Source organism: Ictidomys tridecemlineatus, chromosome 8, assembly GCF_052094955.1.
Source record: "Ictidomys tridecemlineatus isolate mIctTri1 chromosome 8, mIctTri1.hap1, whole genome shotgun sequence".
Classification (NCBI taxonomy): domain Eukaryota; kingdom Metazoa; phylum Chordata; class Mammalia; order Rodentia; family Sciuridae; genus Ictidomys; species Ictidomys tridecemlineatus.
The window spans coordinates 108,074,280-108,097,747 of NC_135484.1; the positions used below are offsets into that span (position 1 = coordinate 108,074,280).

The 23,468-nt window shown below is 40.0% G+C and overlaps 1 protein-coding gene and 1 long non-coding RNA gene across 9 annotated transcripts in view; one reads left to right on the forward strand and one right to left on the reverse strand.

Moving 5' to 3' along the window:
- Window positions 1-1,484: 1,484 nt before the first annotated feature.
- On the reverse strand, window positions 1,485-3,637 carry LOC120889270 (uncharacterized). Its single transcript, XR_013425158.1, has 2 exons — window positions 3,205-3,637; window positions 1,485-1,796 (listed from the first exon to the last, which is right to left on the reverse strand). It is a non-coding gene; the product is annotated as an uncharacterized LOC120889270 (long non-coding RNA).
- Znf318 (zinc finger protein 318) overlaps window positions 2,539-23,468 on the forward strand; it is a 35,693-nt gene continuing 14,763 nt past the window's right edge. For 5 of the 8 annotated variants that reach the window (XR_013425157.1, XR_013425155.1, XR_013425156.1 and 2 more), the window contains exons 1-6: window positions 2,539-3,170; window positions 5,670-5,821; window positions 12,369-13,008; window positions 14,412-15,854; window positions 17,323-17,422; window positions 19,595-19,899. Coding sequence is in view for 5 of the 8 variants with exons in the window: in XM_078019977.1 (XP_077876103.1) it covers window positions 2,712-3,170; window positions 5,670-5,821; window positions 12,369-13,008; window positions 14,412-15,854; window positions 17,323-17,422; window positions 19,595-19,899 (3,099 nt within the window). In the remaining 3 variants the exon portion in view is untranslated. Of the gene's footprint in view, window positions 3,171-5,669; window positions 5,822-9,972; window positions 10,013-12,368; window positions 13,009-14,411; window positions 15,855-17,322; window positions 17,423-19,594; window positions 19,900-23,468 lie in introns of those variants that run through there. The other 3 variants (XM_078019974.1, XM_078019978.1, XM_078019975.1) reach the window with 3 other exon arrangements.

Sequence of the window (23,468 nt, forward strand, 5' to 3'; positions counted from 1 at the left end):
CTCCTAGTGTTTGTCTTAACTCCCACCTGGGAAAAGTCCAAAAGCAAGATGCTGGCTTCTTAGCTGTATTGAGATGGCAAGTAAGGGGGACAGTATGGAAGCCAACTGCACTCCTAGAGAGTGAACCCAGGGGTGCTGTACCACTGAGGTACAACCCTAACCCTTTTTATTTATAAAAATTTTTTTTTGGTTGATAGACATTTATTTTATTCATTTATTTTTATGTGGTGCTGAGGATCAAATCCAGTGCCTCACACATTCTAGGCAAGCACTCTACCACTGAGCCACACCCCCAGCCCTTTATTTTTATTTTTAAAATTTTGGGACAGGGTCTTGCTAAATTGCCCAGACTGGCCTTAAACTTGCTGACTTCCTGCCTCAGCCTCCCAAGTTGCTATTAAAGTTTTAATTGTTACCCTGGGGTAAACATTTTCAATATTGCAATAAGACTACCACTGTAACTGAAAAATATCTGACAAATAAGGAGACCTACAAGAAATTTCATGTAGGATACAAAGAATGATGCATTAGACAGGTATGACAGGGTAGCAGGAGAGTTTTCTGATTATGTTCCGTAGAGGTCAGCTTCTCTGATTGAGCAAGAAAAGTGATGAGTATAACAAATCCTGATCTAGTATCAACTCCAAGTATCTATACACAGAGATTCATATTTTCTTCATATTACTCATATCACATCAAAACGTAGGTAACAAAAAAAAAAAGTAGGTTACAAAAATCCACAGAAAGGCTAATAAAGACAGGGCATATACTCCAGGCAGTCTTTTTATTTTTTTTTTCAGTAAAATAAATTATTTTACTTTATATAAATTTATATAGAGTGAAGAGCTGAGGATAAGAAAAACCAACCAGTAAAAAGTTTTTACTTTGCTGGGCGCAGTAACACAGTCTTGTAATCCCAGTAGCTTGGGAGGCTGAGGCAGGATAGCAAGTTCAAAGTCAGCCTCAGCAACGTGGAGGCACTAAGTAACTCAGTGAGACCCTGTCTCTAAATACAATACAAAATAGGGATGGGGATGTGGTTCAGTGGTTGAGTGCTACTCAGTTTGATCTCCAATACCAAAAAATACATACATTATATATATTTTATATTTCTATAATATTATATATTTTACTTCATTTTTGCTTAGCTATGAATGTAAGCATATGCCATTATACAAACACGTGGAATTGGATGTATTTTAAATTTAATATAAAAACAAACTAGCAGGGGCCGGGGATGCAGCTCAGTAGTAACTAAGAGTTCGCCTAGCACGAGCAAGGCCCTGAGTTTGATCTCCAGTGCTGCAAAAAAACAAAAAAAAAATACCTAGCAAATCTTAAGTTTGACTAAACTTTTCTTCGTAATCAGAAACTTGATTTTTATATCAGTTTCAGGGTTTGTATGTCCAATTGATAGATAAGAAGCATTAAAATATTAAAAATACTAAGCCATTTGTATTTGATGGGAAAGAACTCATCAAACATTTTGATCATTGTACTGCTGGTTTATTTTTTTCGACTTTTGTATTTGGGATACAGAGTCCTGGAACTGGCATCTAGAAAAATTCTGGTTAAGACTAAGAGTGGTGTGAGCAGGTGTTGTCTGAACCTCACAGAAACTCGCCAGCCTTCCTCCTGTCAGTCATGACATGGACTGCCGGTGGTAAGTGACCTCTGCCAGACCACCCTGTGTGGTCAGTACTTCTCGAAAATACACTCTGGGTTGTGGATGTGGCTCAAGCGGTAACGCGCTCGCATGGCATGCGCGGGGCACTAGTTTCGGTCCTCAGCACCACCTAAAAATAAAATAAAGATGTTGTGTCCACCGAAAACTGAAAAAATAAAATAAAACAATTTCCTCTCTTAAGAGAAAAAGAAAATACACTCTGATGTCTGTTTTGTGTTTGATTCTCTGCCACCCACTCCACTCTTTCCTCAATTCAAACCTCTAGAAGTTGGGCAGACAGGAAAGTAAACTGATGGTAGGGACGCTGCCTCTGTAGGGGCGCGGGCTCTGGTGGGTGCTCTTGTTGAGGCGCGTAACCTCCGACAGAATTAAAGTTTCGGGGGTGTTTATATTCTCACCATTTATAGTAACTTATTGTCTCCAGATACATTAACAGGGTTGGGGAGCAGGGAAAGCACGAATAAACTCCCAAAGGATAGCACCTAGGAGTCCTGACGCATCGGGGATCCTCGGGAGATCTAGTCCAGCTCCCGCTAATCCCACTCTTTCGCCCCGCCCCTCGTGCGCCTTGGCCCTCGGCGTCACGTGACCCCGGGGGTGGGGGAGGGAAGTGGGTGGCTCGGCGGCCGCCATCTTGCGGGCTGGGAGGCGGAGCGTGCGGATCTCTGGGCGCGCGCTGCAGCTCCCCTCCCCTCGCCCAGCTTCCGCGCTCCTCCCCACATCTCAGAGCTTCAGTGGACACTCCCTGAGTAGAGAAGCGGGGAGCCCGGCAGGGCTCGGGGGTGTGTCGGGCGTGTGCTCGCACCCTCCAACCGCCAGCTGCGGCCGCGGGAGCGCGCTCGGCCCGGTCCCAGGGGCGGCGCGGCGCGGCGCGGCGCCGAGGGGAGGGGGCTTCTCCGGCGACGGGGGCCGCGCGCGGAGGCCGTGGTGGCGGCGGCGGCTGCAGCTGTGGCGACGCGCTCGGGGCCCGCGTCCAGGGCGCCCCCGGGTCGGAGCTGCCGCCGTGGCCGCTGCTGCCAGAGCCATGTACCGCAGCAGTGCCCGTTCCTCTGTCTCCTCTCACCGACCTAAAGACGGCGGCGGAGGCGGCCCTCGTATCGGCCGCAGCTCCGGCTCTTCCTCAGGCCCGGTTCGCCGCATATCGCCGCCGCCGCCTTCCTGCTCCTCCTCGTTGCGGACCCCGGCTCGCCGGCCCCGCTCGCCTACTGGGCACCGTGGCCGCCGGGCCTCACCGTCTCCGCCACGGGGTCGCCGCGGCTCTCCGTCCCCTCCCCGCGGCCGCCGGGCCTCTCCTTCCCCTCCGCGGGGTCGTCGCGTCTCCCCGTCCCCGCCGCGGGCCCGTCGCGGCTCCCCGTCGCCACCGCGGGGCCGACGACTCTTCCCGCCCGGCCCTGCCAGCTTCCGAGGCAGCAGCCGCGGGGAGTCCCGCGCCGACTTCGCCCGAGACGGCCGCGGAGACCATCCAGGCGACAGCGGCAGCCGGGTAATCCCACCCCTTACCCGGGATTTCCCCATACCCTGATCCACTTGCCCAGAGTTCCCGCTTCCAGAAACGCCCTCAGCCCGGGCACTGCAAGGCCTCTAGACCGGGAGTCCTCGGCGACGCCAGAGCCCGAGGTCTCTGTCAGCCCCGGGAGCTTCGTTTATATAATAACGGACTAGGGACCCGCACGGGCGTCTGGTCGGGAGGGAGTGCTCCGTTTCTTGGCGAGAGGCTGTTTCTCTCACTCAGCGGAGAAGAGGTGGAAAAGTTTGCCAGGGCGAGGGGATTTTTATCCAGCCCTGTGTCTGGTACTTTTTGGAGAGTTGACACTTCTTCGGGGCTCCGTGGGGTTTTACTCCCTTACACTCGAGCTGGCCCCTGGATCTTAGCAAAGCAGTTGGAATGTCCATCTTTGTGGCAAGTCAGGGGACTCTAGCGGGATAACTTGTTAGGGGATCTAGATTGGAACTGCTTTCCGAAACGAAAGGAGCCTAACCACAGTCCTGATAGCTACTACTACTCGGTGAGTTGTAGGATGGGAACTGTGCTTAGTTCTTCACAGGTTCTTTTTAACGCTCACAACCCTTTGAGGTGAAGCAAATATTGTTCCTTATTGTACAGCTGAGGAACCAACCCAGAGGCTTAAGTAAATTGATCTAGGTGACACAGATGAGCCTGTGAAACTGTGGTGGAGCTGTGATTCAACTCACATGTAGTTTGCACAGCCCATGATTGTAACCATTGTGTTTTACTGCTAGAGGAACAGAACATGAGATTAAGAAATTTAATTTAGGAGACTGGGGGTATAGGTCAATGGTAGAGGGCTTGCCTAATCTGTGAGGTCCTGGGTTCTATCCGCAGCACCCAAAGGCGGCGGCGGGGGGGGGGGGGGGGCGGGGAACGTTTTTAGTTTAGACATGATATTGACCTCTGTCAGAACCACCACTCTAGTAGAGTTTCTGCTCAGGGTCTGGTATTGGAATTTGTTTCAGTTTTCATCAATCTATCTTATAACCCGGTGACAAAGTTTCTGTTTTCTTGAGTACCTTTCTAACATGTATCCAGGTACTCTGGCTACTGTCATCATAGGTGAATTGACTTGTCATTTTGTTAAGATTTTCAAAACCCAGCTGTGTCAGTCTGAATGTCAGTCACTACAGAGAAAGCAAGGACAGAAAACTTGATTCCACAGCCTCCCCTTTTTTCCTATGTTAGTTTATTTGCTTCAGTCTTTTCTGCCACAAAATGGTATCACCTTTTGTTTAAGTCAGAAATTGTCATTGTCTCCCTTCTCCCTATATCTAATCTGTCATATTAACCATATCTGCCTAACCTATCATTTGTATCTCCAAATTACACCTTCGAAACTATTCTTGCCATACCAACAATTCCCTGGATTGTTGGGTTTGGCTCCTTTACATTTCACTCTTACTATCCTCTCCAATTTATTCTGGATACAGAAATGAAAATGATTTTTTAAAACCCTCTTTTTATACATCTGATAAGTATTTATTAAGCATCTACCATGTATTAAGCAGGACAGCAAGATGAATTGGAAATTAAGATAAGTTAGAAATGGAGTAGCACATTTAGTGTGATTAAGTACAAGGAAAAATAAAGCAGAGAAGGGAATTAAAATTTTTTATAGGGAAAGCCTCCCAAGAAGGTGATTTGAGTGAAGACTGGTGAGGGTGTAAGCAATACATTGGAAGGCAAAATGTTAGATCATAGTATTTCCTTGCTTAAAACCCATCTGTAGCTCTTATCCCAGTAAGAGTAAAAATCAGAATTTACTAACCATGGTTTCTGTTTATCTGTGTCACTTTTCTGTGGCCATACAGGCCTCTTCCTATTACCCCCAAAATTGTCAAGTAATTCTTTCCCTTCACCTAAAACATCTTTTTATCTTTTTTTTTGCAAAACTACATCTCCTCAGGCATGGTCCAGATTAAATGATACTATCTCAGAAAAGCCATCTCTTACGTATCTATAGTAACTCCTCCTTTTCCTGTCTTTCATGGTATCATGTTTTAATAATGTTATAGCACTTACCACTATCAGAAGAACTTAAAAAACAAAACAAAAACACCTGTTTTTGGCTTGTATCCTTCACTAAAATGTGTAGGTTCTGAGAGCACCTCTCTGTTTTAATGTCCATTAAGAATCAGAGATCAGGGCTGAGGTTGTGGCTCAGCGGTAGGGTGCTTGCCTAGCACGTGCAAGGCTCTGGGTTTGATGCTTAGCACCATATAAAAATAAATTAAAACAAAGGTATTGTGTCCACCTACAACTAAAAAAAAAAGAATCAGAGGTCATTGTTTGGGAGGATTGGAGGTGTGGGATTTTCTTAAATGAAAATTTAAAAGATGCTTTTTAAAGTAGTTTTTATCAATATTTCTCATCTTGTTGAACCACAGCTTTGTGAGTAGGGAGAACATTTTTAGGCATAGTGACATCTTGACCATATTACTACCATATAATTTTTTTTTACTTTTGTAGAGACGCTCTCCTAGTCTGCGTTCTGACTCTTCTTTAGAACAGAGCTTAAGGATCACTGTTGGCAATGACCACTTCTGTGTTAGCACACCAGAACGTCGTCGGCTTAGTGATCGGCTGGGGTCACCAGTGGATAATCTGGAGGACATGGACAGGTAGGCTTCACTAAGGCAGGTGCACTATACTAGTACTGGAAGGCCGAAAGTTTGTTGTTTTCCACATAATGTATTTGAAAGGATGGTGCCAGCACTTATTCCCTATGTCTATGTGTCCAGAACAAAGTACCACATTGGAAAAGGCTTTGTGAATGGAGAAAGCATACTGAAGATATGGAGACTGTTTCTGAATGAACTGTATGGTGGACATGATTTTTAAAAACTCATCTTGGTATGGATAAAAAGAGTATGCTGAAGGGTCATAATCAGAACCCTGAAATGAAAAATAGTTGAAATAGCATGGATTGTAAACTATTGTAAAGGTGTGAAGAATGTCCCTTATACAAAGGAAAATTCTGAACACAAAAGGAAAAAATTTTTTAACAGTGTTTAAAAAAACAAACTTCAAAAGTTTATCCAAACCAAAATATAGATTCAAAAAGGGTTTAGATAAATTCATATCTAATATATGTGTGAATGTTTACTGTATAAAGTGATAATAGAGGTTTTTTTTTTTTTTTTTTTTAAGAGAAAGTGAGAGGGGGACAGAGAGAGAGAGAGAATTTTAACATTTATTTATTTTTTCTTAGTTCTCGGGGGGGACACATCTTTGTTGGTATGTGGTGCTGCTGAGGATCGAACCCGGGCCGCACGCATGCTAGGCGAGCGCGCTACCGCTTGAGCCACATCCCAGCCCCAATAATAGAGGTTTTTAAAAATATTCATTTACTACTTTACAACTCTTGAGTGCTAAGGAAGAGCAAATACATTTCACAGTTATCTATATAGCAAGTAAATAATAACATTAGGCATTATTCACCTCAAAAGCCAAACTAGTTAGGATGGGAGTTCAGGACAGCCCTTTTTCTCAGAGCTGAGACCATGTCTGTTATGGTCTTTGTCCAGCACATTGGGAGTTTTCATAAATGATTGGCAGTAGCAGTGAATCAAGGAAGTATTCTTTCTGAAACTGTTCAGTAGTGAACAGAGCATAGACAGTGAAGTGGAGACTGCTAGGCAGGAAGTCTGAGGACAGTGCTGTTATTGCTAATATTTACTTAAAAGTTCCAGTGGCTATGTTTGCAATGAAGCAAGGGAGGAGAGTCTTATGTCATATAATACTGAAGCTTCTGAAGATAGGTCTTCAAGGTATGTGACTACATCTCTTAATTGAGGCAATAGCTCTCAACCTTCCAGCTGCTTCTATTTTGGGAGATGATTGAATAGTTAGTGTGGGTAGGTGGTGCTTGGTGTGATTCTCTTTTTCCTTGCTAAGGTTTTGAGGTATCTTCACCTCCCCTTTTCATAACTTTGTTATCTATGTGTGCTTCAGATAACCAATTGTCTTTTAAAAGTTATAAAATTTTCCTTTTACAGAGTTTAGAACTGTGATCTTTTTTTATAGAATTATGTGTTTTAGAGAGACTAGTCTACTTTAAAGAAATTGAATTAAGGTTCTGAATGGAGGTTTTAGGACCTTTCTTTACACCTTACCACCTATACAGTTCCTTTTCTCTTGCTCAGTATGATTTGTATGGATAATTACTATCCTTTTAAAACCGGCCCATAGTATCATTGATATGCTCAGTCTCCTGACAGTGAGACTAGTCTTTAGCTAATAAAATAGACCATTTCCATTCTTTGTACATATATGTTTAGTTTTTTTTTTCTTTTTTTTGGTACCGGGGGTTAAACTCAAAAACACTCGACCACTAAGCCACATACATAGCCCTATTTTGTATTTTCCTTAGAGAGAGGGTCTCACTAAGTTGCTTAGTGCCTTGCCATTGCTGAGGCTGGGGCTTTGAACTTGCAATTCTGTCTCTAGCCTTCTGAGCACTGGGATTACAGATGTGTGCCACCACGCCCCGGCCATGTTTAGATTTTTATTTGCTTTATTCTCTTTCTTCCTTGTTTGAATCTGTTTTAAGTTTTGTATAGTTTGGGTGACAATCAAGTTACCTAAGTCAAGGGTTGTTATATCCTTTCCTTAGTGGGCTGGGGTTGTGGTTCAGTGGTAGAGTGCTTGCCTTAGCGCATGTGAGGCACTGGGTTCAATCTTCACCATATAAAAATAGATAAAATAAAGATATAAAAAATCCTTACCTTAACATCCTTATAACTGACTATAAGTTGTTCTGAAAATGGAGCATGAATAGATTGAATGAAAAATTCTAAGCCTTTTGGCTTCTAAAGACTAGCAAATAGGGCTGGGGTTGTGGCTCAGAGGTAGAGTGCTCACCTAGCATACATAAGGCTCAGCACACATAAAAATAAAATAAAGATACTGTGTCCACCTAAAGCTAAAAAATAAATATTAAAAAAATTAGCAATTACAAGATTTATTTCTCGTGTTTAAAGTTGTCTTGGGATTAAATATTCCATTCTTGGAGTTCTCATATCCTGACAACTCCTTGTCCTGATAAAGGTTGATGAGGTAGGAATTTTTTTCCCTTTAATTTACTTAGGGAAAAGACAGAAGTAGACATCTTTCTTGAGGACTCAGCAAAGCAAAAGAATAGAGAGATTAGGCTTTAAAGGACTTGTGTGTGTGTGGTACTGGGGATTGAACCCAGAGCCTCATGTATGCTGTGTAAGCACTGTACTACTAAGCTGAGCTATACTCCCAGCCCTGAGCAACCTTTTTTTAAATTCAGATATATTTTTTAAATCACTTTTATTCAGATATAATTAATATGTCATATAAATTGACTCATTTAAAGTGTATAAGTTTATAGGTTTTTAGTATAATCACAAAGTTACACATCTATCAGGACAATTTTATGACATTTTTGTTATGCCAGAAAGAAACTTGGCACCCTTAGCCATTATTCCCCTCACCCTACTCTCAGCCCTTGGAAGTCACTAATCTATTTTCTATCTATAGATTTGCCCATTCCAGACATTACATATAAATAGAAGAATATAATACATAGTTTTTTGTGTATTTCTTTCACTTAGAATAATATTTTTAAGATTCATGTTTATATTTTTCTTTTTTATTGCTGATAATATTTCCTTATATGCGTATACCACTCTTATTTATCCAACAATGGTGAATGGATGGGTAACATTGGGTTGTTTTCACTTTTTTGACAATTATGAATAATGCTACTATGTACTTCAAAGTACAAGCTTCTTTTTGGTGCTGGGGATTGAACCCAGGGCCTCATGTATGTATGCTAGGTAGTTGCTGTACCACTGAGCTATGCCTCCAGCCCTACATGTTTTAACCTGTTTAATGGAAATTTAAAAACAAAAAAGTGGAGCAGTTACTGTCAACACCCATGTATTACATGCATCCAACAATCAGCTTTTTAATAGATAGACCTTATTTTATTTTATTTATTTATTTTAAATGCATGTATTAGTGGGCTAATTAACAGTGCACAGGACAGTTTTCTTTATATATATATATATATATATATTTTTTTTTTTTTTAAAGAGAGAGAGAGATTTTTAATATTTATTTTTTAGTTTTCGGCGGACACAACATCTTTGTTTGTATGTGGTATTGAGGATCGAACCCGGGCCACACGCATGCCAGGCGAGCGCGCTACCACTTGAGCCACATCCCCAGCCCCGTGACCTTATTTTAGAAAACAGATTTAGCTAAGGCTTTCAGAGTGTTCTTTACTGGATTATTTCAGCCTACAGAAGGTGTGACCCTTTTTAGGACTTACTTTTTTGCAACCAGTTTCCTTTTTGATGCCTTGGGATCCCTGAGGAAGGAGAACATGAGCTTCTAGTAAGCATCCTGATTTCTGACTATATTGACATGATAGCTTTTTTTTTTTTTTAAAGTATTCATATGAGTTCATTCATTGTATGTTTCCTTTTACTGGAGATTCAAAGTCTGGACTGAGGCTTTCTGAGAGCCATCTTATTCTTCTAGCTTCTTGATAATTAGTGTTCCATTAGATGATGAACTGGTATTCCATCTGGTGGTTATATGTAATAGTTCTAGTGGAGAGCTGAACATGAGAGCTTGGATGAATTTGCCACTAACCATGTAGCTTGAGTTTTTTCCCCCACACCAATATGTATGGTGGATAGTGTTTTAGTGATGTGGTAATTCCTCTCCAAACATAGGTGTTCATGATTGATAGATACAGGGTAAAATTATTTACTCTAGTTATGTTTGATTTCAGAGATCATCCTTGATCCATTCACATACCTTTATGTTCCAGGGTAAGTTGATACCTCAAAATCCCCCAGATTCCTTGGGAAGGAAGTGGGAAACAGAAATCTGTATTCCCAAAGGTGGAATTCTTTGTAGAGAGGTGATGAAGTTTAACCTTGGTAACCTTTCATAAATTTATTTATAGCTATTGTCCAATTCTAGAACTTTGAACAGAGGCAGGGCTGGTGAAGAAGAAAATGCAACTTTTTGATGTTCTGCTAAGGTGGTTTCAGGGATGAGAAAACAACTGTTTTTTTAAAAATAATTTTTAGTCATTGATGGACCTTTATTTAATTTATTTATGTGAATGTGGTGCTGAGAATTTAACCCAGGGCCTCACACGTGCCAGGCAAGCACTCTACCTCTGAGCCGTGACCACCCCAGTCCCAAGAAAACAACTATTAAAAAAAAAAAAAAAAAAAAAGGAAAGTCATTTTTAGAAACAACAACAACAAAAAAGAGGCTATTATAAACTGTAGAAGATACCAATATTTGCCATCTCTAGATGATAATTTATGATGGAATATGAGTGTCACGGAAGTACTTTTATTTTTTTATTCAAATTACTTAAAATTTACATGCTTAAAGTGCTAGAGGATCTTTTTTTCTTTTCTTTTTTTTTTTTTTTTTTTAGTTGTAGATGGACACAATATCTTTATTTTATTTTTATGTGGTGCTAAGGATCGAACCCAAGGCCTCGCATGTGCTAGGCGAGCGATCTACCACTAAGCTACAACCCTAGCCCGAGGATCTTTATTTCTATGATTTAAATAAAAAACTTTCTTTTTTAGATCATAGAAAGTCTGTGACCATAATACCCAAAAAAGGTTAGGTCTATTGTGTGTGGTGTAGAGCTCTTAAGCTGAAGGGACAACTGTTTCTTCCTGGATTTAACCTTCATTCTACCAAGGGCTAAGTCCTTTGTATTTCTAAAATAGAAACATTCAGTGAGCCAAATCATCATTCACTTTCTTCTGGGCCCAAGATTAGCACAGTGCTTGTGGATATCCAGGTAAGACAGGGAAATGGGTGACAAAACAGTTTTGTGATCTTTAATTTTCTCCACAATGACAAGTCTTTTTTCCAAATGAAATATATATAGGGCGGCCGGGGTGTGACTCTGTGGTAGAGCACTTGCCTAGTATGAATAAGGCAGTGGGTTCAATCCCTGGCACCACATTAAAAAATAATAATAAAAAGATATAAAAAATATCTATATATAAAATATATAGGGCTGGGATTGTGGCTCAGCTGTAGAGTGCTTGCTTAGCATGTGCAAAGCCCTGGGTTTAATCTCAGCACTACATAAAAATAAATAAATAAAATAAGGTATTGTGTCCAATTACAGCTAAAAAAATTAATATTAAAAAAAAAATCTCGTGGGGGCCAGGGTTGTGGCTCAGCGGTAGAGTGCTTGCCTAGCATGTGTGAGGCACTGGGTTTGATCCCTGGCACCACATAAAAATAAATAAAATAAAAGTTAAAAAAATCAGATAAACCTAATATGTAGACATAAAATTGGGGCTAATAGAATTTAACTAGGGTAGAAAGTCTACAACTCTTCTGGTTCTGCTTTCCTAGGACCTCTTAAGACAGCTCCTAAGTACTCTTTAGATCTCTGTGGAACACAGCTTTTAAAAAACATTGTTCTGGACTGGTGTTTCTCAAACTTTAAAGTAAATACAAATTACCTTGAGATCTCACTAAAATGCAGATTCTAGTTCAGTAGGCATGGGGCTGAGCTTAAGAATCTTTATTTCTAGTAAGTTCTCAGGTAATGCTGCTGCTGCTGATCCAGACCACACCTTCAATAGCAAAGAGATAGAATTTAACTAGTATGGATTGTGTAATCAGGGACTCTTTGTAGTCTATTGGTGTTTTCACATCTTCCTGACTATCGTACGATACTCTGAATCCATAGTCTAATCAAAGAGGTTAGCCTAAGAGTTCCATCTAGATGTATTGGTAATATTAGCCCTTGGTTAGTAGCTGAAGCTACCTATGCCCCCGAGGAAAGGGAGAAGAAATGTTTTATTATCATGTATAGATATGTTCTTGGACTCTATGATTATTGTCTTTTTCCCTAAGCATTCTATAGCCCACTTGTCAAATATCAATTTCTTAGACTTCACTGGTCTTATTCTTTTTTTTTTTTTTTTAAAGAGAGAGAGAGAATTTTAATATTTATTTTTTAGGGTTTTTTTTTGGCAGACACAACATGTTTGTTGGTATGTGGTGCTGAGGATTGAACTCAGGCCGCACGCATGCCAGGCGAGCGCGCTACCATTTGAGCCACATCCCCAGCCCACTGGTCTTATTCTTTCCAAGTCCATTATATCCAATGATGCTTGTCTCTTTTCTCAGGGATGACTTGACTGATGATTCTGTCTTCACTCGAAGCTCCCAATGTTCTCGGGGTCTCGAGCGATATATTTCCCGGGAAGAGGGGCCTCTTAGTCCCTTCTTGGGACAACTTGATGAGGACTACCGAACAAGAGAAACTTTCCTTCACCGATCTGAGTATAGTCCCCATGTCAGTTGTCATGATGAACTGTTGCGGGGAACAGAACGAAATAGAGACAAACTCAAAGGCTCCTACTCTATGCGAGCTGAGGAAAGGAACCGAGAGGCCAAAAGGCCCCGTTATGATGACACAGAGAAGATACACAGCATGGGAGGGGATCACCCAAGTTTTACATCAGGGACACGCAACTATCGACAGCGTAGAAGAAGCCCAAGTCCTAGGTTTCTAGACCCTGAGTTTCGAGAGCTGGACCTTGCCAGGAGAAAGCGAGAGGAAGAGGAGGAACGAAGCAGGAGCTTGAGTCAGGAGCTGGTGGGAGTTGATGGTGATGGCACTAGCTGTTCCATTCCTGGACTGTCAGGTGTCCTAACAGCATCAGAGCCAGGATATTCTTTGCATCGGCCTGAGGAAGTGTCTCTGATGCCTAAGAAGTCCATTCTGAAGAAGCGGATTGAGGTGGACATGGAGCCTTCTGTGCAGGTCTCTGTTGCATTTCTTCTAGGGACTCTTGCTGGATCCTTTAATATCTTAAAGCCTGGGTACTTTCCTGGGGGCTGTGTCCCTAATGGTACCTTTGTAATATATGCTGGACCAACATTGTTAAATGTCTGTTAGCTGTATCTTCCAGGATTCTTTAAATGAAATTGTAGGCCTCATAATACATCTGTAAAGAGCTTCTGTTCTCTCAAGATTTTTAAACAGACTTTTTGGGGAGTATCTACTGTAAGTTTTTCCTTAAATTGGATTACCCTGTAAGAATCTTTGAATATGGGTTTCTTGGAAATGGAACTTGAAGGGCAATGCGAAGAGATGATCTGAATTTCCTCGTCTCTCTTATATATAATATGTACATATAATATATATTTTTGCAATGTATATTTAGTTTATATATATATAGTTATATATATATATATATATATATATATATATATATATATAGTTGAAAGATGGACACAATACTTTTATTTTACTTATTTATTTTTATGTGGTGCTGAGGATTGAACCCAGTGCCTTATGGGTGCTAAGTAAGCACTCTACCACTAAGCCACGACCCCCAGTCCCCTCATCTCTGTTTAGAGGGAAGGCAAATGTATGAGTTGTAGGTTACAGAAATCAAGTGATTCTGATTTTGGACCCACCTCTACCACCAGTTTTTTGTGTGATTTTTAGACAAGTTACTTCACCATTCTGAGATTTGATATTTTTTGTTAACGTATGAAAAGATGGCCAGGCAAGACCACTAGTTTAGCTAAAGGCTTCTGAAAAAGTGCAAAAGAGCTCTAAAGAAGCAAGGGGAGGCTGACCAGTTTCCAGAGTTTTCAGTCTCCGCTTCAAAGCAGTGCCACTTATATATATTTTTTCTTTGGGGATCCATGGAAATGAAAACAACTTAGGGGATCTCTAAAATCTTTTTGAATTCAAATTCCTTGGTAAAGACCAAAACAAATGAGCAAAGGTGAAGATGCCATCCAATATGCCTCATTTCCTGTTTCTTCTAATTACAGCAGAGACATCTGAAGATACAGGGACCCAAATCTTGAATTAGGCTAAGAATTTTATTGGTTTGGTTTGGTACTGGGGATTGAACCTAGGTACTTAACCACTGAGCCACATCCCCAGCCCTTAATTTTTATTTTGAGATGAGGTCTCACTAAGTTGCTTAGAACCTTGCTAGTTGCTGAGGTTGGCTTTGAATTTGTAATCCTCCATAGTCTCTGGGATTATAGACATGTGCCAACACGCCTGGTTTATACTCTCCCTTTTATCTATATTCATATCTCCCTTTTAATTCAGAAAGAACAAAGTTTTTAAGTACTTATGTCAATTACTGGTGTTCTGAGATTCTACATAGGGGCTAAATAAAACTGTGTTTGTCTTTGCAGCTTGAGAGTTTTTCCAGTAGTACCAGCTCCAACCAGGATCACACTCTTTACTCTGGACACTCATCCCTTCCACTAAGTGGTGCTATTGCTGCTTTTGCCTCAGAGATTGAAAACAAGGGAACTACAGTGGAGACTGCCCTGAAGGAACCTCCAGGCAATCTCTACCAATGGGGTACCCTCCCTGGGCTGCCTAAAGACAGCAGTCCTCTAAGAGAAAAGTTCGGAAGTTTTCTGTGTCGCAAGGAGAAATTGGATTTGAAATCTGAGGGACCTGAGCGACACACAGATTTGTTACTCCCCCATGAGAGAGCTAGCCAGGATGGCAGTGGTTTCTCCCGCATTCTGAGCATGTTGGCTGATTCTACCAGTACACAGGAAAAAAGGCGACGAAGCTTTCCTGACATTGAGGATGAGGAGAAATTTCTCTATGGGGATGAGGAAGAGGATTTAAAGGTAGAATCTCCACCAAAGACCCTTGGGAGTTCTGAGAGTGAAGTTGTGAGGCAGGAGGCAAGCTCCCTATCCTCTTCACCTCCAGCTATAAAACTAGAATCGCTGGAAGATACCAATCCAGAATATGCCAAGATTCATGATTTGCTGAAGACCATAGGGCTGGATATTGGAGTAGCAGAGATTAGTAAATTGGCTGCACGCACCCAGGAACGGCTTCATGGCAAAAAGCCATCCTCACGCTCCTCAGCTGACCGCCGTTCCTCTGTTGACAGACATTTTTCAACTGACCGCTCCTCAGTGGATCATCGTTTCTCAGCTGATCGGCGCTCCTCAGATCCCCACAGATTAGAGAGCAGGGAGGCACACCATAGCAATACCCACTCCCCAGAAGTGTCCCATCCACACCCAGCCTCCCCTGTGGATCCTTACCTGCTCACAAAAAATAGCCCTCCATTCCTAAAATCTGACCATCCAGTGGGTCGTATTTCAGGACCAGAAGTGGTTGGCAGTGGGTTTCAGTCATCTGTTGCAGTCAGGTGCATGCTACCATCAGCCCCATCTACCCCAATTAGACTTTCACACTCTGCTTCTTTATCTCAGTTTCATATGCCAAGGACTTCCCAGTTTGCTGCGGCTCGAATACCTCCAAACTACCAGGGACCTGCCATTCCCCCTGCCTCCTTTGATGCCTATAGGCACTACATGGCATATGCAGCTTCAAGATGGCCCATGTACCCTGCCTCTCAACCATCAAACCACCCTGTACCTGAACCCCATAGAATAATGCCAGTAACTAAACAAGCTACTCGGAGCCGTCCCAATCTCCGTGTGATCCCCACCGTGACTCCTGATGAACCCAAACAGGAGGAGTCAGTGCTAGGCCCAGTTCCTACTGCCCAAGTGCCTGTCCAGGTGTCTATCCCATCACTCATAAGATACAATCCAGAGAAGATCTCTGATGAAAAGAACCGTGCTTCCCAGAAGCAGAAGGTAAATATTAGCTTTGGTTGTTCCATGTCTGAGTTTTTGTTTTAACATAAAATTTGTCATTTAGAGGGGGCTGAAAATGTATACAGCTTTCCAACTCCTTTGGATGTTGCTGTCATCACCCTAAGTAATATATAGCCCCTTTGATCTTCTCTCACACGTTTTGTCATTCATTATAAACAAACAAAAAGTTTGGCCATTGGTGACCATGATTGCTAGATTTGTTTTCTTTCTTTCTTTTTTTTGATTCTGGGGATTGAACCTATAGGTGCTTTACCACTGAGCCACATCCCCAGCTTTTTTGTTTTATTTTGAGACAGGGTCTTGCTAGTTGCTTAGGGGCTCCCTAAATTGCTGAGGATGGCCTTGAACTTGCAGTCCTGTCTCAGCCTCTTGAGTTGCTGGGATCACAGGCATGTGCCACTGCACCCAGCTGACTTTTTAAAATGTTTTATTTCTTGGTACATAGTAATGGTCTTAGAACACTTAGGGTAGGAGCTGGGATCCTTGAAGTCTCCCATTTTCTCATTTTTTTTCCAGTTAAAAAAAAATTAGCTAATCCTTAGAAGAAAAAAACAAAAAACTTTCCCTTAATTTCTGTTGTAGTTATATATCCTGAACTTCAGCCTTTAGTTTATTGAATTATTTTGAGAAAGGGGAATAGGTTCAGTAAATATAAAACTTAAGACTTCAGAGATAGTGTTTGGAGGCTGAACACTTTCTCTTTGTTTTTCCTTCAAGAGCTAGCTCTTAAGTCAGGGCTGATAATTCATAGGTTTTTCTCACTGGTCTATTAAAAATTAAGCCATATTTGTTTTTTTGCATTAGGTGGTAGTAATGTGGTTGAAACTTCATGAGCTTTAGGGCAGGTATACTAAAATTTCCTTACTCTTGTGACTTTTGGTAAGTTATTTAGTTTTGCACAACCTCAATTTTCTTAACTGTAATATAGAGAAAATGTTGTGAGGATTAAATAACATGAAATATGTAATGCACCTAATACAGTGCCTCACGCATAACACATTAGTTCCCTTCTCCCTGGTTCCTTTTGGGTTCAGAACCACTGTCCAGTAGTTGCTGTCAGTGGCTTTAAGTGTGTCTTGCATAAAAATAATACATTCTGAGTGTATAGTTCTTAAAAGAAGGATAATGCTATTCTGGGATTGACTACATAATCAGAACCTCTGTGTACAGGTATGTGATCCTTAGCTTAAGATACATAGCACAGGACTGGGGATGTGGCTCAAGCGGTAGCGCGCTCACCTGGCATGCGCGAGGCGCTGGGTTCAATCCTCAGCCCACATAAAAATAAAATAAAGATGTTGTGTCCACCGAAAATATTTTTTTAAAAATTCTCTCTCTCTCTCAAAAAAAAAAAAAGATACGTAGCACAAGGCTTTCTGGAAGAGAGCAATAGAAAAGGGAGGATGTTGGAAGATAAGGGACTATCTTACCATTTTGTACTTTTCAGGTTATTGAAGAGAGGGAAAAACTAAAGAGTGACCGGGAGGCCCGCCAGAAAAAAATGTACTATCTCAGGACTGAGTTGGAGCGGCTTCATAAACAACAAGGTATCAGGCAGCTCCTTTGCATGGCTGACTTTTAACTTTAGTAGGAGACCCAAGTGGAGAGGTTTTGTTACTTTCAGGTTCAGTGACTCAAAGTTTGACTTTTAAAAATTATTTTTTAAAAAGGGCTGGGGGATGTGGCTCATTGGCAAAACACTTTGCCTATCACGCACAAGGCCTTAGATTCTGTCCCTAGCACCACAGACACATACACACAAATAATTATCATTATTAACATAGACTTAGAGAAAAGTTGCAATAACAGTACAAAGAATTCTTAGGTACTCTTTTTCCAGATTATTAACATCTTACTACACTTGCTCTGTTATTTCTGTGTGTGTGTGTGTCTATATAATTTTAACCTAAACTCTTACAGTAAGTTGTAGATGTGACTCTTTGTGACCTCTGAATATTTAAGTGTGTTTTCTAACAACAAAGAATTTACATACATAACTAGTAACCACAGCGCAGCAATCAAAATGAGAAAATTAATCAAAATGAGGCTACAAATCTATTCATAGTTCACAATTTTGCCAGTTATGTCCTTTATAGCAAAAGAAATTGCAAGATTTTTCATCATATTCAGTTGTCATGTTTTTTTAATCTTCTTTTATCTTTTAATAATAGTTCCTGAGTCTTTGTGTTTCATAACATTGACAGAAGAGTCTTGTATTTTGTAGAATGTCTCAATTTTGGTTTTTCTGATGTTTCCTTATGATTAAATTTGGATTATTCATTTTTTGGGACAAACATTACAAAAGTGATGCCAGATTCTTATCAGGTGTTGATTTACTGGTGGTGTTAACTTTGATCATTTGGTTAAGATGATGTCTTCGAGGTTTCTCCACAATAACATTACTATTTTTATCCTTATAGGGAATATCTTATTATAAGACATTAATAAATATAGGGAAGTACTTTGAGATTATATAAATTCAGTTATTCTTCAATCTTCCACTCACTAATTTTATCATTTAATGATGATTCTTGCCTGAAATATTGATTTATTGCCTTTTTTTTTTTTTTCTGGTGGCATTGGGGTTTGAACCCAGCACCATTTGCCTCTGAACTCTATCCCCTGCCCTTTTTAAATTTTTATTTTGAGATAGGGTCTTGCTAAATTGTCCAGGCTGGCCTTGAATTTGCAATCCTCCTACCTCAGTCTCTCAAGTAGTTGGGTTTACAGTTATGTGCCACCACATCAGGCTAAATAGTGACTTTCTAATTTTATCACTTCTACTTTTATTAATTGGCTTTCTACTATAAGGAGGAACTTCTTTACCTCTATACTCATTTGTTTACTCATTTATAAATATCAGTGTAAATTCATAGATTTTTCATTCAGTAGTAGTAGTTATACTTTCATTATTATTTTCATGCTCAAATTGTCTCAAATTTAGCTAGTGGAGCTCCTTTAAATTGGCTTCAGTGTTCTTTTAATATGTTCTCATCATTTTTTGAGCATTTCCTTACTTTTTGGCCCAAAATATTCCATGATGCTTTACTTTTCATTTCTTCTATGCTTTTAGGAATTCACATGTGTAATAAGGAAAGAATATAACGAGGCTTCTAAATAATGCAGCCTAATGATATGAAAGAACAGAGAACAGGAAGAAAATATAATTACTTCTGTTTGGGTTTGTGTTGCTTAGGCATGAGAAAGTTAATTATCCTATGAGATCTAATCCATGAGGACCTGCAGATGGAATAGGAGATAATATTAGGTGAACCTGAGGTGAAATCTAAAACTCAGTGTAGAGGTTGGTATGGTATCCTTAAATAATATGTGTCTTTGAATGGTTTTTACCCTCTGAATAATTTTCTGGCTCTATGAATAGAAAATAGCTGCTATATTTATAGTTATAACATTTATTGATTTTTCTTAGGGAACACAAGCTCATAAACTCATATATTTTTGTTTAGGGAGCCCCTGAAGTGTATCCATAGATCTTACCTAATTACACCTACAGAAAAAATAATAATCTATCCTTCACCTTCATAGAAGCTTCACCTAAGCCAGCCTTTGTGGAAGGAAAACCTTATTTACCTTTAGAAGCTTTTGTGAAGAGTGATTTTTGTAACCATAATGCACTGATAGATTACTACTTATAAATGAAAAATGGCTCATTGTAATTTATTTCCCCTGTTTCTTCCTGTTGACATTTGACTACTCAGGGGAAATGCTGCGCAAGAAACGAAGGGAGAAGGATGGTCACAAAGACCCACTTCTGGTGGAGGTGAGTCGGCTTCAGGACAACATCATGAAGGACATTGCAGAGCTACGACAAGAGGCAGAAGAGGCAGAAAAGAAGCAATCTGAACTGGACAAAGTGGCTCAGATCTTGGGAATTAACATTTTTGATAAATCCCAGAAATCTTATAACGATAGTAAAGAGCCTACAGAAAAGGCTGGCAAAGCAGAAAAATCTAAGAGCCCAGAAAAATTGTTGTCATCCTCAAGCTCTTCCTCCAACAATAAGGTAATCACTGTTCCATTTCTATTAACTTTTTTTCTCATAGACTCCTACAGAAGCTTTCTAACATTTTCTTAACTTTACCTTCCAACCTGTTCTTTCCTCTTGTTAGAATCATTTTCTTAAAAGTCTAGATCAGATCATGGAATTTCAGCAGTTAACTGTTACCCACAAAGTAGAATCCAGAATCCTTAGTATTCAAGGCCTTCCATGTTCTTGTTGTCCCATTTACTCCTTAATTCACTCCAGTCTATTCACAACTTAAGTTATTACTATGTTGCTAAAGCCAATGGATACATTTCAGTTTTCAAATCAGCAGCATTTGATATAGGGAACCACTATCTCCTATAAATACTTTCTTCCCTTGGCTTCTGTCACACTTCTTTTTCTCCAAGTACATTGGGTGCTGCTGTTTGGTCTCTTTAGCTGCCTGTTGTCCCATAGATGATCTTTAAATATTTGAGTTTTTCAGGGCTCAGTCCTAGCCCAGTTCTCCAGAATTCTACTCTCTCCCCAAGCCATTTATCCGGTTTTATGCTGAAATACCATGTACTTCTTCCAGTTTTATATTTGAGTTCAAATGATTATTCTAAGTGTTTTAACAGCTCACTTACCATTTCAACTTCATTGTTTCATAGGCACTTCAAATTCAGCATGTCCTAAACCTAAAATTAGTGACTGCACTCAATCTCCCTCCAATCTTTTCTTCCTCTAGTATTATCCATTTTCAGTGAATTGCACCACTATTCAACAGTTTTCATGCTAATACCTGAAAATCATTCTTAGTATTTTCCTCTCCTTAACTGCCCTACAACCATCAATTACAAATTCTGTGTACTCTTCTTCCAAAGTAAATTCTAATCCCATTCATCTTACCATCTCTGTTGCCATCCAGGTAACTTCAATTCTTGCTTGTACTGCTACATTCTTGTTTTCTCCACATATAGCCAAAGATTGTGATGCTTACTCCTTTGCTTACATCTTCAGCTTCATTGCATGCTTCTTTTCCTTCTTGCTCACTATACTTTATTTACTAGTTTTTTTTAATTCCTCAGATGTATAATCCACTCTAATGCCTTTGTATGTCCTTTATTTACCATACAAGCACAACTCTTTCACTTTTTTTTTAATCAATGAATACCTTTTTTTTATGTTGTTAACAGAACTTTATTTTATTCATATGTGGTGCTGAGAATCGAACCCAGTACCTCACACCTGTGAGGCAAGTGCTGTACCACTGAGCCACAACCCCAGCCCCTCAATTCTTTCTTTATTCCCTCTTCTAACTCATATACATCCTTCAGATCATGACTTAAATTACTTCTGACTCCCTTCCCTGATTCCCCAGATTGTTAAATTTGCCCAGTATATATTCTCATAATAACTTATAAGTTTTCTTCATAGCATTTATGATGGTTATTATCATATAATTATATGTGTTCCCTCAGTTAGATTTTAAAGTTCAGAGAATCCAGAGCTGTATATGTTTCATTCTCCAACATAGTCCCCAGCATATAGCTCAGTGCCAGGCACGTAGAAATGAGTAGTATTCAGGAAGTACTACACTACATCTTATACCACCTCAGATTGCTTACTTTTCCAGTTGTGCATTATGCTGTGACACCTCCCTGATTTTGTATTAGTAATCCTTTTAGCCAGGATTGTTTTTGGTACCAGAAATTTAACCCAGGGACACTTTACTACTGAGCCACATTCCCAGCCCTTTTTATTTTTTTATTTTGAGACGGAGTCTCAATAAGTTGCTTAGGATTTAACTAAGTTGTTGAGGGTGGCCTTGAACTTGCAATCCTCCTGCCTCAGCCTCCCAAGTTGCTGGGATTACAGGTGTGTCCCACTGTTCTCCTAAAGATTATTCTTATGCCTGGCTTCTTCACTAAATGAGAACTTCTTGAGGATAAAAGAGTATAACTTGTTAATTTTTGTGTTCCCCATGGCATCCAATATGTCTAGCATATAGTAGGTGCTGAGTTAATGTTGAGGTATAGGAAAGAGGATATTCTGTGTTATTTATCAACCAAATTCTAATTTTTCTCTGTCTTCCTGGAAGAGTGCTCTTTCTCAACTAGGTAGGACTGCAGTCTCTTTATACCTGCATCTTGAGTCCAAGACTTCAGTGTTAGGCTTCTACTTATGAAGAACCCAATGATAATCTATTATCTTTTTTTTTTTAAGTTGTAGAGAAACACAATACCTTTATTTTATTTATTTGTTTTTATATGGTGCTGAGGATTGAACCCAATGCTTCTCACATTCTAGGCAAGTGCTCTACCACTGAGCTATGACCCCAGCCCTCAGCCCATCTGTTATTTTAATTTGGGTAAATATGTTCTCTGAAGCTAACCAAGGATATGTTAGAATTAAGCTTTCATGTCTTCAGTAAGGAATGTTGCACTTAGAAACTTTCCTATTTGCCCTTTTCTTCTTTATATGTCTGTCTCTCTTGTTCTTTCTCTTTGAGATGCCAGAGATCTGATCAGACCCAGGGCCTTCTGAATACTAAGCAGGCACTCTCCCACTGAGCTACATCCCCAGCCTTTTTTTTTTTCTTTAATATTTTTGGTAGTTGTAGATGGTCACAATACCTTTATTTATTTATTTATCTTTATGTGATGCTGAAGATTAAACCCAGTCTCACACATGTTAGGCAAGCACTCTACCACTGAGCTATAGCCTCAGCCCTCCTTTTGCTACTCTTTAAAATGTTGGAGCCAGCATGGTGGTGCACACCTGTAATCTCAATGGCTCAGGAGGCTGAGGCAGGAGGATAATGAGTTTAAAGCCATGTTCAGCAACTTAGTGATGCCCTAAGCAACTTAGTAAGACCTTGTCTCTAAATAATATACAAAAAAGGGGTGGGGATATGCCTCAGTGGTTGAGTGCCTCTGGGTTTAATCCCTAGTACCAAAAAAATTTATAGGTGGTTTGAGATTTTCTCACTCTTGCAGTTTATTTCAGAAAAATATATACACACATAAGCCTATAATTCCATTCATACCTCAGTGTATATTATTCTAAATATTCTTATTTTGTTCATTAGTTTATTTAACAAATATTTATCAATCACTATGAAAGTGTTAGGCATTAATCTAAATATGGGATAGCAGGAAACAATATGGATCCATATTCTCATGAAATTGAAAAAGATGATAAAGTAAACAAGTGCATGTAATGACAGTTAAGAATGTAAAGTGTATATAATAGTTAGAGAAGGTCTTTTGAATAAAGTGACATGTAACATTCTACATGTATTTACATACCTTTTTTTTTGGGGGGGGTATCAGGGATTGAACTCAGTGGGTACTCACCCACTGAGCCACATCCCCAGCCTTATTTTGTATTTTATTTAGAGACAGGATCTCATTGAGTTGCTTAGCACCTCGCTTTTGGTGAGGCTGGCTTTAAATTCAAGATACTTCTGTCTCAGCCTCCTGAGTCACTGGGATAACAGCTGTGTGCCACCACATCCAGCTTTACATATTTTTTTTAATATTTTTTAGTTGTAGATGGACACAATACCTTTATTTATCTTTATGTGGTGTTGAGGATCAAACCCA